At 37.5% G+C, this 17539-nt stretch overlaps 1 protein-coding gene across 4 annotated transcripts in view; it reads left to right on the top strand.

Annotated features, from left to right (window-relative positions):
- Positions 1–14266, top strand: part of LOC110455582 (protein unc-13 homolog D-like) — a 50940-nt gene extending 36674 nt beyond the window's left edge. For all 4 annotated transcript variants that reach the window (XM_021505772.1, XM_021505774.1, XM_021505773.1 and 1 more), the window contains exons 7-27: positions 606–699; positions 1267–1380; positions 1622–1714; positions 1891–1994; positions 2161–2320; positions 2750–2871; positions 3206–3296; positions 3527–3736; positions 4240–4400; positions 4743–4869; positions 5110–5178; positions 5948–6022; positions 6240–6344; positions 7009–7290; positions 7742–7882; positions 8138–8170; positions 8457–8615; positions 9330–9417; positions 10689–10851; positions 11155–11371; positions 11769–14266. In XM_021505772.1, the coding sequence (XP_021361447.1) occupies positions 606–699; positions 1267–1380; positions 1622–1714; positions 1891–1994; positions 2161–2320; positions 2750–2871; positions 3206–3296; positions 3527–3736; positions 4240–4400; positions 4743–4869; positions 5110–5178; positions 5948–6022; positions 6240–6344; positions 7009–7290; positions 7742–7882; positions 8138–8170; positions 8457–8615; positions 9330–9417; positions 10689–10851; positions 11155–11371; positions 11769–11915 (2755 nt within the window). In that variant the 3' untranslated portion in view covers positions 11916–14266. The remainder of the gene's footprint in view (positions 1–605; positions 700–1266; positions 1381–1621; positions 1715–1890; positions 1995–2160; positions 2321–2749; positions 2872–3205; positions 3297–3526; positions 3737–4239; positions 4401–4742; positions 4870–5109; positions 5179–5947; positions 6023–6239; positions 6345–7008; positions 7291–7741; positions 7883–8137; positions 8171–8456; positions 8616–9329; positions 9418–10688; positions 10852–11154; positions 11372–11768) is intronic.
- Positions 14267–17539: the final 3273 nt, after the last annotated feature.

Genomic DNA, 17539 nt, shown 5'->3' with positions numbered 1-17539 from the left:
TTCTTTTTTATAAACAACACATTTACACACAAAGCAACAAGCATACATTACATTGATTACAATTCCCTTCACAACGGACACCTCTTTACAAGAGACCAATTATATACTGTACACACATACACATACACACACACAGAGGGGTGTGGGGATGGGGGGGGGATTGCAAACCTTTCTTTATAGTATAATGATAATTGTTCACGTTATTTTATAAGAGAAGCCATTTTTCCACTTTATTATGTAAGTCTATATTATTTTTGCAGTTTTTATGCTTATTTATCAAGATCTTATGAGATTTAAGTTAAAAAAGTATGTGATTCTTTAAACTCGTTATATTAAGTTCCATTTCTAGACATTTCATTTTAAAAATGTATTGTTTAATCAATACATGTAAATGTAATAGGATAAGATTATCCACTATCAAATCAGCATCCTTAGAACTGAATTGTCCAAATATAAATTCCTGTTTGTCAAAATTCAAATCAATATTACTGGTTGCAAGCAATTATTTTAGTTCTCTCAAAATTTCACATACTTGAAAGTAATCATGTTGTCAGGGGAAAAAAACAAATTTATGAACTGAAAAATGATTACCACTGTGATTTCAGTAATGTGACCAACCTGTTCCGGCTAATTAGGCAAATGGCTGATCACGATAAACACCATGACGGGTGCTGGGGACGCGTTGTCATACCAGTGAGAGTAAGTGTTTGTTAGCCAAAGATGGTTTCAATATTTCATGCAGATATTAGATTTTGGTTTGGCTCTGCTGTTTAATTTTTTTGGTTATTCCTCCATCTAAATCTTTATCAAATGAGTTGAAAGAAGATAAGAATGTTCATATTTGGCCTAATTTGTGTCCACAATCTTATAACATGTTCCATATTTATCCTGTAATATGCCTAGGGGCCAACACAAAATTACAGGACAATGGAATAACATTGTTGACATTTTGTAGAATTGCAGTAGATATGGGTGGGCTTATTACCAGGCATGGGCTTATTGCTGGATAATTACGGTAGTTATAGCTGTGAATGTTAAGGACATTGTTCCGTGATGAATGTAATGTTAGTCATGTCCCAAACCGAAGTAGAGGATTAGGTATATAAACAGAGAAAACATGTGTATGCTTTCAACTGCAGACCATAACTTAACAATATCATTTGCATACATTTTGCCGAACAAATCTTTGTTCGCACTTGATTCTTTTAGCAAAGGACAAAATTACTTGCTCACTAGTGTTTGACTCTCTGAAGTGTTGGTTTACAGGACGTTCCGGCTCACGGCTGTGCCTGGTGGTGGGATATACACCCTCTGTCTGGGGGCAGCAAGTCCAAGTCTGTCGGCCGCATCAGACTCAAGCTTGACATCTCTCACAGAATGGTGAGTTTTTAACCCCCATCCCCCCTACATAGCTAATAGTCATTTAGCTATGTAAAGCTCAAACTTTTAAATTATCATTTTTTTTTTAAGTATATTGAGAAGCTTGATTGAAACATCAGGCAAAAATCTTCATTAGGTGATAAAGGTAGTGAAAAATAAATATTTCATTCTGTTGGACAGTCAGAAGTCGGCTAAAACGTAGATACCGCCGGTATATCTAATTCTAACAACTCTGTTACAGGAGAGTGATTGTGAGGCGGAGGAGTGTTTCTCTGTGGAGGACTACTACCAGGCAACACAGCAGATCTATGAGCACGCGGCCAAGACTGCCAAGGTAGATAACTCTACACAACGACATCACTAGGGTTCCGTGTAACGCTGTATTTTTAACAGAACTGCTAAGGTTTTCATTCAGATCACCATCCAAGTTTTGCCAATTTTTTTTATCCTGTATATAAATGAAACTATTGTCTGCAAAGATTTGTACATCAGAACTATATATTTTAACAGGAGTCGGAAATTACAATGGAAGCCCACTTACCAGCAAAGGAGAGGCGAATCCTAGACAGCTTCGCAATATCTCATAAAATTGGCAGACTGTCCCAGGCTGTTGTGTAAGTTATACCAATAGACAAACAAAATATCTGATAGTTGCTTGTCTTTTCATTCAATTAATTATTACCACCATTAAGACATTATTGATTGCAATAAGATTGTGTACTAATTTCATTAAGATTTTTCTATGTATTTATTTAGTCATGTATATTACTATGTTTTCAGTCATGTGATTGTCCTGCTGGAGTGGACGACCACCAATGAGAATATTGTCCACACTGAACTCGCCCTGACTACGGCCATCCAGGACCTCCAGATGACCTGGGTCACTCAGCAGATAGACGTGTCCACAGTCACTCAGAAGATGCCACTAACAGATGCTGAGGTGGCTGTTGGTTGATTTTAACTCTTTTTGCTCAGTAAAATGACACCTCATTAAAAAACATCCACAATGAAATAGAAAAAGTATTAACTCTTTTACCTCTGAAGACACATTTGAACTCTTCCAATTCAAAGGTTGGAAAAGTTCATTATGAAATTACAGGGATGAATGAGATATGAAAAAAGCTTTATATGCTTAGCCTGTTGTCCTATCCCTTTGTTAGTACATGTACTGTTATATTTCTTATGTAATACTTGTAATCATCTTAGTTTGTATTAACAATAAAATTGAAAGAGATATGATGTCATATCGATAGTTTTAAGTTTTGAAGAAATTTTTATTCAGATGTTTTTTGTTTTTTAAATATGATGATTTTACATGTATAACCTTCTGATTATTGGATTTGATAGAGGATGTATTTCATGTTAACAGATATCCATGTACAGAAAGGCCGCAACCAAGTACATTTTGTGGGTGTCGGATCATCTAGAGAAATTACCTGTCCTGTTTCCACCCACAATAGACAACATCAACATTCTCAAAGCAAAGCTCGGGTACGTAACATCAATGTTCTCAAGGTGAAGCTCGGGTACGTAACATCAATGTTCTCAAGGTGAAGCTCGGGTGTTTTTTCCTTTTAAAAATTTAGAGAGGAGTTTAGAACAACATGTAGATCAGATGGCATATCTCCTTAAGGAAAGCACTGGTAAAAAAAAAAATGAATTTTTGTTTCAGTTTCAAAATAATTCACTTGATATTGTCTTTTTAAAAGAGATGGTATGTACTTAGTATTTGTTGGGCAGGTATTTGATATATGAGCAGAACTCTATAACAGTATACCATATACTCCTACAGGAAATTTAAACATTTTACTCTCACTGTTGCCAGGATCACCATACAGCTGGTGGAAATTGACCTTTGGGAGACAAAGTCAGCACCACTGAATAACCTCACAACTAAAGTCCTCAATAAGCTTCAGGTAGGTCAAAGGTCATCCTAAGTTGAAAGGTTTTATGAAGCACAATTTAATTTAGAATATAAATTTTGTGTGGTCTGTAGGAAATATAATGAAAAATATGTATATATTGAACTCTAAGTGACATTGGTAATTAGTAGAATTTGATGTTCATAAGTGTATACCTAGTAAACCTTCGTCTAACAGGACTTTGTTGTAAGACTGTTTTTCTCTACATTTACTGTGTATCACAGGAGGATGTTGATGAATGGATGGACATCGAAGTGGCCGCTATCAAGAACCACGACCTTGTCAAGGACGCGGTAATCCCTGAACTGAATGCCCTTGGGGAGCTGGTAAACAGTGCATCATCTCACCTCAACTCCATGGGGGTTGTAAAGACGTTCTTCACAGCACTGGGCATCATCTACTATAGGGTAGTGTCCTTTGCAGTGGAAAAAAAGGCGAGTGCAATGCAGCCTTTTTATACTGTTTTTTTTTTTATGTAAATCATTTTTGAAAATTTAAACTTAAACAGTAGGTAGAATTAAATTCAGGCGTAGTCCCCAGGCAGATTCATTAAAATATTAAAAAAGGTGTTTTGGTGTCAAACCCAAACACTTGCTATGCTGCTACAATATGACTAGCAGTCTCTATTTACCAGGAGATTCATAGAATGTCAGAGAAGGGGTTCTCAAAAGTTGTTTTTTTATCGAAAATGAATCTAATTAATGATAAATGTACCCGGTGCAGGCGAGCCTAACTATAGATGATTCTACTGTAATACAGATTATAGATGATTGTAATTTATTATGGGCACAACCTAATTATAGGATAATGTCATTACAGATACAGTATACCTAATAACATTTAAATGTTTTTATATATTACATATTAACCTAACTACAGGTGAATTTATTGTACAGCATAGGTGAGATTAATCACAGGTAAACATGCTGATTTACAGGTGAGCCCGGTGATGAAGGAGTTGATGATGGAGATGGACAGATACCAGCGACGTTATCACAACTTCCCAGTTAATGTGACGGCCAGTAGTCGCCTCTCTCTCAGGGTCTACTTCGCTGTCAGGAAGTTCTACAATATCATCCGTGACAACATCAGTCGGCGGTAAGTACAATGGCAGCGTGTGAACTGGGAGGTTTTGATATTTGCAAGAGGAAAATTGTCATTTGTTACCTGAAACTGAAGTGAAAGGGTGTCTGCTATTGGCTCCCAGAGTGAAAATGGTTAAAATGGAAGGTAATCTGTCGTTTTCTCTTAGTTTTTAATTAATTTGTAGGAAGGAGATTCTGGTTCCTCTCAGAAATGATATAATAGCGTTGGGAGGGAATCTGCTGTTGGCTCCAAGAGTTGAAGTGGTTAGAGTGGAAGGCAGTCATGATTTGAAGAAACGTTTTTTGTTAACATATAGGGAATAGAAAGTTGAGCAATGATTTATGGTTTTTACAGGGATGTGTTCCGCTTATCTATCTCCCACTATCAACAATGGTACCAGGAAGCCCTCGTGTTCTGGGTACAGTCTTTTAGGACAGAGTGTACCAACCGGATAGAACGGGCCTTGGAGATTGACAAAGATGTACGTACAGAATGTCTTGTGGGCATAGTTAATGCAGTTAATATTAATAATCCCCTTGAGAATGTAAAGAATGTACGCTCAGATTTGTAAACAATATAGACGGAAAGAAAAATGTCCAACCTACTGCAAAAAATGTGAGTCGGGAAACTGCAAACAAAGAATTTTGTAAAGATGACCTTTTAGATGTATTTTGAAAATAGAATCTTGTGAAATATGTATCCAGCTTGATTTTTCTTGCAGGTAGTTGTTGCAACATCTCTGGTGAAATTTTCGAATTCTTCAGTCGATGTTCTCTCATGCTTTGCCAAGGTGAGTTATACTATAGAGAGTACATTTATATAATAAAATCAAATGTTTTCCATGCTAACAGCTGTTTATTTTATTGTGAATGTAATCATATCAATTTTATTTTAAAAACCTAAGAGGTGTGGAAACAAGTCTTTTGAATTTAAAAAACATGTACATGTAATGAATCATTGACTCATTTATTTGATTTCATTATTTATTTTTTATTTTTGCTTTTAATATGTTTAATTATAAAACATGTTTAATATTTAAAAAACGATTTTAAAGAAAGCAGAAATTAATTAAAAATTGCTTACTTAGATTGTGTCAATATCAGGACAAGGTCATATGTACGTATATGGTATACATCACACTTTACACTGAAGTACATAAACATGTTTATGATTTTCATAGTTGTGAAGGAAACGACAAATGCAAAAGTGGCTTAACCGACTCAAATTCGAATTCAAATTCTTTTGTTAATGCAGCTTTACAGCTCATCCGTATGACATACACACAGAAATATTACAAAATAATTACATGATGTGCGGGACACACTGCACAGATAGGACATCAGTTTACTTTACATTTTTTTTTCCCAAGTTCAAACATTCCAGGAAGTTCCAGCATTCAGAAAAATTAAAGTTATTGAAAGCAAAAATAAACACCCATGATTGTAACAATGTGTCATATTATGTAGTTATGTAAATATCATTGTACATTAATATGTAGTTATGTAAATATCATTGTACATTAATAAACCCAAAATATCACTGTGATGAATTGTTTTCAGATAACAGAAGAATGGCGTCAGATTGACTTCCACGACCCTGACTCCGCTTTGATGGGTGTGACAAAGATAACGGATGTAAGTGACTGGCTTAATTATCATCCTGTAATGTTAACCCTTCATATTTATAACATTAACCCAAATGTTTTCTTCTTATTCATGTTTTACACATGTATTTCACTAAAAAAAAATCACTCGATTAATGTTTAATTTAAAAATGAACGGAACATCAATTTTTTTTGTAAGTTAAATATGAAATAAAGGAATAATTAGAAGATTTTTTTCTGTGTTGTAGTTGATTTGTGATGGTGCTCGGATGTATGGAGAAAAAATACATTCCATATTGGAGAGAAACTGTTACTATGACGACTCGGTGGTTCAATTTGATGTGACAGACAGGGTAAGTATTCCTCGCTCTGTAATATAAACGGATGATCATGACCTTAACTTTACCTACATAGAGAAAATTAATTGTACATTTTTTTTTTAAATTTTGGATCAGAGTGAACCAAATTCAATAAAAATATCAACTTATAGAATATCATTTCTGATGGAAAAAAATAATTTATTATACTGTTTTAAAAAATTTATGACATTTTGTTTGTGAATTTTCCCCTATAACAAGGCTGAGTAAGTTTTGTTAGATACAGAGAAACCTGCTTTGATGATTTAAACCTTCACTGTTCAGAACAATAAAGAGGGTTTTCCAGTTGAATTTTAGATCAGTTAAGGCAACTATAAGGAACATTTAGATTAGGATCAAACAACCTTTTCATGTAAACCCTTCCAACACTGTAGACATAATGGACTCACCCAGATAAATGTATGGTAGAGTCTATTAAAGTTACCAAGGGGTGAAAGGGTTAAGAGACAGAGTTTAAATTACCAAAGCAGCTTTTACTGCACATGGAGGTCCTTTAAAATTTCATAAAAATGTTGAAGTTTCATGTATTATCCAAAAATATTTTTCATTTCTATGTTATCATATTTTATTTGATGTGACTAAAACATCACAGTACACATATCATGAAATGATGTAGTAGTGTTTCTCTGCCTTATTACAGCTGTGTATAACGCTGAACAACATAGAACATGTTCGTCAGTACCTCACCGAGCTGCCACACCTGTTGGACTGGGACTCCATCGTCATGCTTATCTCCACGCGATACGAAAACGATGACGTCGGCAATCAAGCCCTGTCAACATTGAAGCGACTTATGGACACGGCCAACAAGGAGATCATCTTAAAGAGCTCGCTACTTTTACAGCAGATAACAGAGAAAATGAAAGTGGACATTGCTCGATATATGGAAATTTTCACCATACAACATCCGGAGAAGGCGTCTGTGAGTTTTTGTATAGTTTTATGAAATGTGTAATAGTTGGTAATATTATATATAAATAATGATAATATTTTTAAGAGAAAATTTTGGAATTTTAAATGTACAACATATTTGAAAACATCATAATAATATTATGTTAGTTAATCAGATGCTTTTTTTGTCAACACTATATCGTTTATTCAGTTAGAAAACACAAGATTCCTTGAAAAATAATTAATTTCACAAATTCTTGTCAGACTTATCTGATTGGTGTATTTGGTTTGTTTAGTCGGTGGACCAGCTGATTGCCTACTTGTAGACTAATCTGATCGGTGTATTTGGTTTGTCTAGTCGGTGGACCAGCTGATTGGCTTCTTGTTGACTAGTCTGATTGGTGTATTTGGTTTGTTAAGTCTGTGAACCAGCTGATTGCCTACTTGTCGACTAATCTGATTGGTGTATTTGGTTTGTTTAGTCGGTGGACCAGCTGATTGGCTACTTGTCGACTAATCTGAGTACATTACACGACCGCCTTATGTCGTCCATTTTCCCACGAATGATCCTCCAGCTTTGGGAAACAGTTGTCACTCTGCTGGACCAACAACTCCAAGTTGGGGTAAGTGTGACCTCCATCCTGCTCATCCTATTTGTTTCCCCCTACAATTTTAAAATAATCTCTTCTTTGAATTTCCATTTGCGGGAGAAGTGAATAATCTAATTGTGAAAATCATATATTGGTCTCATCATGTAAATTAAATTGGAATCAAAAGCCCTGGAGGAGGTTCTTATCATATATTTTCTCTTTGAAGTGCTCACAGATATAATGTAATTTCATTTGCAGTAATATTTCATAATTTCTTTTTTTTGACAGAAAAGACCAGAGTATTATCAGCAGATGAAACAGGTGAGTAAGAGGATGAAAATAGTTCTTTTAACTTTAATTACGAATTATTACGAGACATTTGTTTATTTATCTATATAACTGATGTCTTGAGGTTAAAATATGATTTCTAAAATTTACATTTAGTATTGGATTGTAAGTAAGTGATAATTTTCAGTTACATTTTTCCAAATAATCATATCTGAAGAAAATATTTGTATGCAACTGACCTGTTTATGTATACTTGTTCCAAGATAAGTTTAGGATTTGCTATATACCGATATGACATTGTAGTATTTCTGTATTTCAGCATGTGCGAGCACTTACCTCCTACTTTGTTCGTGGAGGTTGTGAAGACGACAAGATTGATTCGTTTCATTTTGAAGCACTGAAGCAAAGAATTGACACCAACTGTATGTCTACAGAGGAACTGATGTTGGCCTACCTTAAATCACTTGCAGACAACATTGTAAGTCTGCAAATCGAGGTAGTTTTGTACAGTTTAATTGATAAATATCATAAATGATGTCCAAAACGATCATTACTAGTCTCCCACATTTAATTCAATCAGATTTCCCAGCAGGAGTACAGTCATCTTCATTGCCACCATAAAATCTAGACAACTTCAATTCCCAGCTGTGGCTTAATAGAAAGCTGGATTTAAACAGATGATTTTGCCAAATAAAAAATACTGGCTGGATTGGGGGGGGGGGGGCATAGTAATGGTCGATAAATTAATAAAACTTTACTGTAATAAGCCTGCTTTAAGCATGGGGACCCTAATAATCTGTTCATAGAATACATGTATATCAATTGGAAAGATATATTATTTCATTAAGTTGTTAAACAAATACATTTTTAGTTTAAAAAATTAACAGTGATAAGGCCAAAGAAAATGTCTGTTTCAGATACCAAGACCAACCCTAATTTTTTCCTCCGACCCTAACAATTTTATCTCACTTTAACCAATAAAAATTGTAAGCATCTTGATGGCGCTGATAGTTGTGTCAAACCTAATTGATATCTCTCACATTTGCAAAATGTAATGAATGAGAGAAAAAGCATTGAAATCAGCACCAGTCAGGCCTTATTATCAAGTTTTTTTTCTTATTTCTTAATTTATTACGGTACTTTACACGTGTTTATACAGACTTCTGCGTCATTGTGTTGTTTTACTGTACAGGAAACACCCCTGGAGTACTTTGGCCACCTTGCTCTGAAGACAGCCTACCTGGAGGAGACGAGAGGCAACATCACTCTGTTTGTTAAAGGTACGTAACACTTGTCATGTTTAAAAGGTACACAACTCTATTGCTGGTACATAATTCATGTCTTTATTCATAAAGCTGTAGTCTAATTACTATAGCAGTTGTGTCATAATCATAACTTCTGATCAATATTGTTGGACCATCCGACCACCAGTGGAAAGGACTTGGGGCGTTGTGGGTCAACTTGAATTTATTTGCCAATTTCTGCTATAAACATCATATTGCTTAATTGGGGCTATATTTCTTGGTGCTGATTTTTCCCATTGCGCATGTGTAGATGCCGTACCATAGCAACGAACGGCGTTGCTAGGCAGAAATAGCCAAAATATGGAGTTTTTGGACAGTTAATATGCAGAAATAAAAGCCACCGTATGTGACAAACAAAAATTCCTTTCTACAAACGAACACTTGTATAACAATTTTTAAGCATGTCAAAGATTTATTTGTTTGTGGCATGCGGAGGCTTTCAAAAATAGAAGAGCGTTTAGTTAATTTCCATCAAATGGCCAATTTTCAACCAAATAGCACACAACAGACGATATTCACACTATGTCTCTCTTTATAATGTCATATCTCCTTAACCAGTTGTTGAATGAATCTAAAATTTCATAATCACGTACTGCATTTATTCCAGATTAGAAATATAACAACTAATCCTAAATATCCGATGAGGCTGGAAACGACCCTTAACACCCCTAGTCCTTCGGCTCAACAAGCTCAGACTGTCCTGAAGTCTTAGTAATAGAACATCAAATTCATCAAAAATTTAATTATCAGGACATTTCATAAAGTTAGATTAAAGGTTGTGATAAACAAATTATACTGTTTTAGCCCCAGCATCCCTTAATTTTCTCTTGGATTGTAAATAATTTGCAGCAGCAACAATAAAATCAATGTTTGACAAGCACTAGGAACGGCCTAGTTATTCTGAGGCACCTGTCATCATTAACAGCATTGTTAATTGTGATATTGATAGATATTCATGTTTAAGATAGCCATCTTCAAACCTTGTTCAGTTATGTTATAATCAACATACACCTGACACATCCACATAGACATTGCATGCCCACAGTGCTGTTAACAACAACTAGAATATCACAACAACTGTCCATCTGAACCCAGTATCCATATTCATCACACAACTTATCCATTTAATTAACATTCTTAAAACACAGTAAGATATTTTTGTAAAATTTTCTCAGAAAATATATTGACGAAGGTATGGTATTAAATTGAATATGAAGTTAACTGATCAAGTGTTACCCTATTTACAGTGATAAGGGCGACTGACCTGCCTGGTCTGGACCCATCTGGCCTGAGTGATCCATATGTGGTGACCAGTGTCCTTCCTCAGACCATGTTTGGTCACCACAAGCCACAGAAGACACGAGTCGTGGAAAAATCACTCAACCCCGTCTTCAATGCCACATTCCAGTTGTAAGTTTTAGTGTTATCGGACCAAACAAGGTTTAGATTGAATCAAACAAGTTAAAGTTTAAATGTTATCTGTGTAAAGTTTAGGGCGGGATTCAGTCCAGGGCTTACTAGAGCTAACTGTCTAGAAACACCTTGGTCCAGAGGCAAAGATCCTTTAATACCAAATTTGATTCAATTTAGTTTTCAAATGTACTGAATTTTGATTTATTGACCGTCTCACAAATCAAAAGTTGAACAATCAAGATATTTTACCAAAATCGTTTTATAACGATAGATTAATGGTTGTAGTATATACTGTTTTAGCCCCAACATCCCCCAGGAGTTCCTGACCACCAAGGGAGCTGTTGTACTGCTGAGTGTACTGGATCATGATCACATCGGCCAGGATGATTTTGCCGGCGAGGTCGTACTGCATCTCTCTGGCATAGAGCGCATCAACATGTCGGAGACTGTCGACGCCAAGCCTGTTGTTATGATGGCCGTCAAACGATCAGTCACACCAACTCAAGGACCATATAAGGTAATTATTTGACTATGATATATATTGAAACTTTGGTAGAAGAGTTACTGGTTCCCAAGTGTTAGGTATTCCTGTTGATCCAATATGTACATGACAAATTCAGTTAGGTGATTTGGGAAGAAAGAAAGGAAGAAATCAAAACGAAAGATTTTTTTTTTTTTTTTTTTTTTTTAAAAGGTTTGAAAAAAATTAGGAACTTTGACAGTCATTGGGCAAAAGTTAGGTGAAAAGAGAAAATCCTTTGAAAAGAGGAAGAATTACATCCCTGCAAATTGAAAATGTATGACTCTTCTCCTTGGGTTGGATAGAAATAATGTATTTTGTATGGTTCATTTCCTAGTTATGGATAAAGGAAATGCATCTTTAACCATTACAACTGTGTATGGTTCGTCCGTAGGTGTTGATGGAGAGGATGTCGTGGGACAGGTCAGCCAAGAACTACGTGATGGAGAGGCGGAGATACCTGGATGTGAAGAGTGCAAGGACAGACCAGCCCTCCAAAATGTCCAACTTCTTCTCCTTCCTCAAAGGTCCAAAAACATGAATTCCATTACATGATAGGCAGACGTCCATTCCTGCAGAAGACGATATCAATGCATGACTGTGAAGGTCACACAATAGTCTCCCCCAAGCATTCCAGGATTAAATGTGCCTATCCGTTGACACCAGGATGCAGTCCTTAGAACACTATTTCTTGGTTACTGACATCAATGTATGCCAGCCCTTGATTACTTTTCTCATGTTTAAAGATCCGCGTACCACTACCAAAACTGTAACTAAGTGTTGGAAACTGTTTTTTCCGTCATGACTGTAGCTTTGATAAATTATTTCTGAAAAGAAAACCATACCTTCCGGGACTTTAATAAGAAATAATGAAGCTGAAATAAACAAAAAAATATAACTAACAACAGTGGTCTGGTAGGAAAAAGCATGGAGCTAGACCGAAATTGAAACCCTGAATTTCAAGCTGGTAAACTATTGCTCTGACCTATTGAGCTATACATGGTCGAGGAAAGTTTTCCTGGCCCAATTGTTCTACAGTTACAAATATATATCCAAATGGAAGTTAAGGGGAGGTTACTGCATGTAGAAAAACCCACAGTGTAGTGGGACAGGTTTCCTTAAGTGAACAGAGGTTGCATATACTTCTTGCTGTAAGAATTCAAAGCATTGTATTACTTTGTAAGCTCTTCGTTCAGCACTTATGTGTGTCAGTTCCAAATGAGGTCACAACAGCCTTAAATGTTATAGTGCAATCAATGAAGAGAGACTTGGATGCTTTCCAATATCTGGTTCAACTGTTCAGTGGGCTGAATCTGAAAGAAAATGGGAGGCAAAGATTTGAACTGAGGCTGATCGATCCCTAGAAATTTCAGCATGTGCATATTGAGGGGTCCAGATGGCCCTGGTTGAAACTAAAATGCTGTGTATCACTAGTTTGCATTATTTTACATAAAACAAGGTTGATTCACAAAAGTGTTTTAGGACATGTTGTAAAATTTAGTACATGTGTAAAAGAAACACATACTATTCTTGATTTATTGTTATTTATTAGTCATGTAACTCCGAAACTGTACAATTTAAGCAGTTGTTTATCACTGAATAGTTCTGCACAACCTGAACCGTTTCAATGGGATACGCCAAGGCAAACTATAACAATTACCATCAGAATTGTACATGTATGTATCAAATGGGAATCGCTGACTGTAGTAGAGTCCAAGCCCTTTGCTGTTGTTCAGTCAAACAATGTATTTTTTTGCATAATATATTTCATAAGTTTAATTTTCCTTATATGCCAAATATAATCCATGCTTCTGACAAAGGGTTTATTAGCTATTGGACTATTTTGATATCTAGTGTTTTGTTCCAAATTAAACCCTGTAAATTGTTCCAGGAACAAAGCGATGGATTCACTAAGCTGTATAGCAATGTTACTAAGCTATCAATTAAGTAATTGCTATAAGGTATTGTTAGCTTGACATACTAAGCTGTACAGCATTGTTAGATGGATATACTAAGTTGTACAGCACTGTTAGCTTGGTATATTTAGCTATACAATATTGTTAGCTTGATACTCTAAGCTGTACAGCATTGTTATCTTGGTAAAGTAAGCTGTACAGCACTGTTAGTTTGATATATTAAGCTGTACAATATTGTTAGCTTGATACTCTAAGCTGTACAGCATTGTTAGCTTGATACTCTTAGCTGTACAGCATTGTTAGCTTGATAAACTAAGCTGTGCAGCATTGTTAGCTTGATGAACTAAGCTGTACAGCATTGTTAGCTTGATACTCTAAGCTGTACAGTATTGTTACTAAGCTATTAGTTATATAATTGCTATACAGCATTGTAAGCTTGGTAAAGTAAGATTTACAGTATTGTTAGCTTGATAATCTAAGCTGTACAGTATTGTTAGCTTGATATACTGAGCTGTAGAGTATTGTAAGCTTGATACTCTAAGATGTACAGTATTGTTAGCTTGATACTCTAAGCTGTACAGTATTGTTACTTAGCTATTAGTTATTTAATTGCTATACAGCATTGTTACCTTGGTAAAGTACGATTTACAGTAATGTTGATATACTAATTGATCACATTTTAACCTTGCTAGAAGATGTTTTAACCACCAATACTTACATTTCCAATGTACAACAGATGTAGAAACATGTAACAGCGCCCATTGTGATGTCACCAGGAACTATTTGATGATGTTATGTATTCAGATACAAAAAATGGTGATGTTGACAATATGTATTTGTTAAGAACGTGTTGTGATGGATGCATGTAAAGAAAAGAATCTCAGAGTTGTTCCTTTTTTCCTTGATATTTATGAAACATGCTGGAGCTGTTTTCTTTCAAACCATTTGTAAAGGAAACCTGTTTCCCAGTCCCTATGTAGGTATCATGTAGGTTCTGACTGGTTGTAAAGGAAACCTGTTCCCCAGTCCCTATGTAGGCATCATGTAGGGTCTGACTGGTTGTAAAGGGAACCTGTTTCCCAGTCCGTATGTAGGTATCATGTAGGGTCTGACTGCACGGGTGTAAAGGAAACCTGTTTACCAGTCCCTCTGTAGGTATCATGTAGGGTCTGACTGGCTGTGAAGGAAACCTGTTTCCCAGTCCCCATGTAGGTATCATGTAGGGTCTGACTGGGTGTAAAGGAAACCTGTTTCCCAGTCCCCATGTAGGTATCATGTAGGGTCTGACTGCACGGTTGTAAAGGAAACCTGTTTCCCAGTCACTATGTAGGTATCATGTAGGGTCTGACTGGCTGTGAAGGAAACCTGTTTCCCAGTCCCTTTGTAGGTATCATGTAGGGTCTGACTGGTTTTAAAGGAAACCTGTTTCCCAGTCCCTATGTAGTTATCATGTAGGGTCTGACTGTTTGAGAAGGAATCCTGTTTCCCAGTCCCTATGTAGTTATCATTTAGGGTCTGACTGTTTGTGAAGGAAACCTGTTTCCCAGTCCCTCTGTAGGTATCATGTAGGGTCTGACTGGCTGTGAAGGAAACCTGTTTCCCAGTCCCTCTGTAGGTATCATGTAGGGTCTGACTGGCTGTGAAGGAAACCTGTTTCCCAGTCCCTTTGTAGGTATCATGTAGGGTCTGACTGGTCGTGAAGGAAACCTGTTTCCCAGTCCCTCTGTAGGTATCATGTAGGGTCTGACTGGCTGTGAAGGAAACCTGTTTCCCAGTCCCCATGTAGGTATCATGTAGGGTCTGACTGGCTGTGAAGGAAACCTGTTTCCCAGTCCCCATGTAGGTATCATGTAGGGTCTGACTGGTCGTGAAGGAAACCTGTTTCCCAGTCCCTCTGTAGGTATCATGTAGGGTCTGACTGGGTGTAAAGGAAACCTGTTTCCCAGTCCCAATGTAGGTATCATGTAGGGTCTGACTGCACGGATGTAAAGGAAACCTGTTTCCCAGTCCCCATGTAGGTATCATGTAGGGTCTGACTGGTTGTAATGGAAACCTGTTTCCCAGTCCCTATGTAGGGATCATGTAGGGTCTGACTGGTTGTAAAGTAAACCTGTTTCCCAGTCCCTATGTAGGAATCATGTAGGGTCTGACTGGTTGTAAAGGGAACCTGTTTCCCAGTCCCTATGTAGGTATTTATGAAACATGCTGGAGCTGTTTCTTTCAAACCATTTGTAAAGGAAACCTGTTTCCCAGTCCCTGTGTAGGTATCATGTAGGGTCTGACTGGCTGTGAAGGAAACCTGTTTCCCAGTCCCTTTGTAGGTATCATGTAGGGTCTGACTGGTTTTAAAGGAAACCTGTTTCCCAGTCCCTATGGGGTCTGACTGGTTGTAAAGGAAACCTGTCTCCCAGTCCCTATGTAGGTATCATGTATGGTCTGACTGGTTGTGAAGGAATCCTGTTTCCCAGTCCCTATGTAGTTATCATGTAGGGTCTGACTGGTTGTAATGGAAACCTGTTTCCCAGTCCCTATGTAGTTATCATGTAGGGTCTGACTGTTTGAGAAGGAATCCTGTTTCCCAGTCCCTATGTAGGTATCAGGTCTGACTGGTTGTAAAGGAAACCTGGTTCCCAGTCCCTATGTAGGTATCATGTCGGGTCTGACTGGTTGTAAAGGAAACCTGCTTCCCAGTCCCTATGTAGGGATCATGTAGGGTCTGACTGGTTGTAAAGGACACCTGTTTCCCAGTCCCTATGTAGGTATTATGTAGGGTCTGACTGGTTGTAAAGGAATCCTGTTTCCCAGTCCCTATGTAGGTATTTATGAAACATGCTGGAGCTGTTTTCTTTCAAACCATTTGTAAAGGAAACCTGTTTCCCAGTCCCCATGTAGGTATCATGTAGGGTCTGACTGCACGGGTGTAAAGGAAACCTGTTTACCAGTCCCTCTGTAGGTATCATGTAGGGTCTGACTGGGTGTAAAGGAAACCTGTTTCCCAGTCCCCATGTAGGTATCATGTAGGGTCTGACTGGGTGTAAAGGAAACCTGTTTCCCAGTCCCAATGTAGGTATCATGTAGGGTCTGACTGGGTGTAAAGGAAACCTGTTTCCCAGTCCCTGTGTAGGTATCATGTAGGGTCTGACTGGGTGTAAAGGAAACCTGTTTCCCAGTCCCCATGTAGGTATCATGTAGGGTCTGACTGGTTGTAATGGAAACCTGTTTCCCAGTCCCTATGTAGTTATCATTTAGGGTCTGACTGTTTGTGAAGGAAACCTGTTTCCCAGTCCCCATGTAGGTATCATGTAGGGTCTGACTGCACGGTTGTAAAGGACACCTGTTTCCCAGTCCCTATGTAGGTATCATGTAGGGTCTGACTGCACGGTTGTAAAGGAAACCTGTTTCCCAGTCCCTATGTAGGTATCATGTATGGTCTGACTGCACGGTTGTAAAGGAAACCTGTTTCCCAGTCCCTATGTAGGAATCATGTAGGGCCTGACTGGATGTAAAGGAAACCTGTTTCCCAGTCCCTATGTAGCTATCATGTAGGGTCTGACTGGTTGTAAAGGAAACATGTTTCCCAGTCCCTATGTAGGTATCATGTAGGGCCTGACTGGTTGTAAAGGAAACCTGTTTCCCAGTCACTATGTAGGTATCATGTAGGGTCTGACTGCACGGATGTAAAGGAAACCTGTTTCCCAGTCCCTATGTAGCTATCATGTAGGGTCTGACTGGTTGTAAAGGAAACCTGTTTACCAATCCCTATGTAGGTATCATGTAGGGTCTGCCTGGTTGTGAAGGGAACATGTTTCCCAGTCCCTATGTTGGTATCATGTAGGGTCTGACTGGTTGTGAAGGGAACCTGTTTCCCAGTCCCTATGTAGGTATCATGTAGTGTCTGACTGGTTGTAAAGGAAACCTGTTTCCCAATCCCTATGTAGGTATCATGTAGGGTCTGACTGGTTGTGAATGAAACCTGTTTCCCAGTCCCTATGTAGGTATCATGTAGTGTCTGTCTGGTTGTAAAGGAAACCGGTTTCCCAGTCCCTATGTAGGTATCATGTAGGGTCTGCCTGGTTGTGAAGGGAACATGTTTCCCAGTCCCTATGTTGGTATCATGTAGGGTCTGACTGGTTGTGAAGGGATCATGTTTCCCAGTCCCTATGTAGGTATCATGTAGGGGCTGACTGCACGGTTGTAAAGGAAACCTGTTTCCCAGTCCCTATGTGGGTATCATGTAGGGTCTGACTGG

The sequence above is a fragment of the Mizuhopecten yessoensis genome, unplaced genomic scaffold (genome assembly GCF_002113885.1).
Source record: "Mizuhopecten yessoensis strain PY_sf001 unplaced genomic scaffold, ASM211388v2 scaffold8299, whole genome shotgun sequence".
In the NCBI taxonomy this organism is placed as follows: Eukaryota; Metazoa; Mollusca; class Bivalvia; order Pectinida; family Pectinidae; genus Mizuhopecten; species Mizuhopecten yessoensis.
The sequence above is the reverse complement of the archived record's forward strand: the minus strand, read 5'-3'. Positions and strand labels throughout refer to the sequence as shown.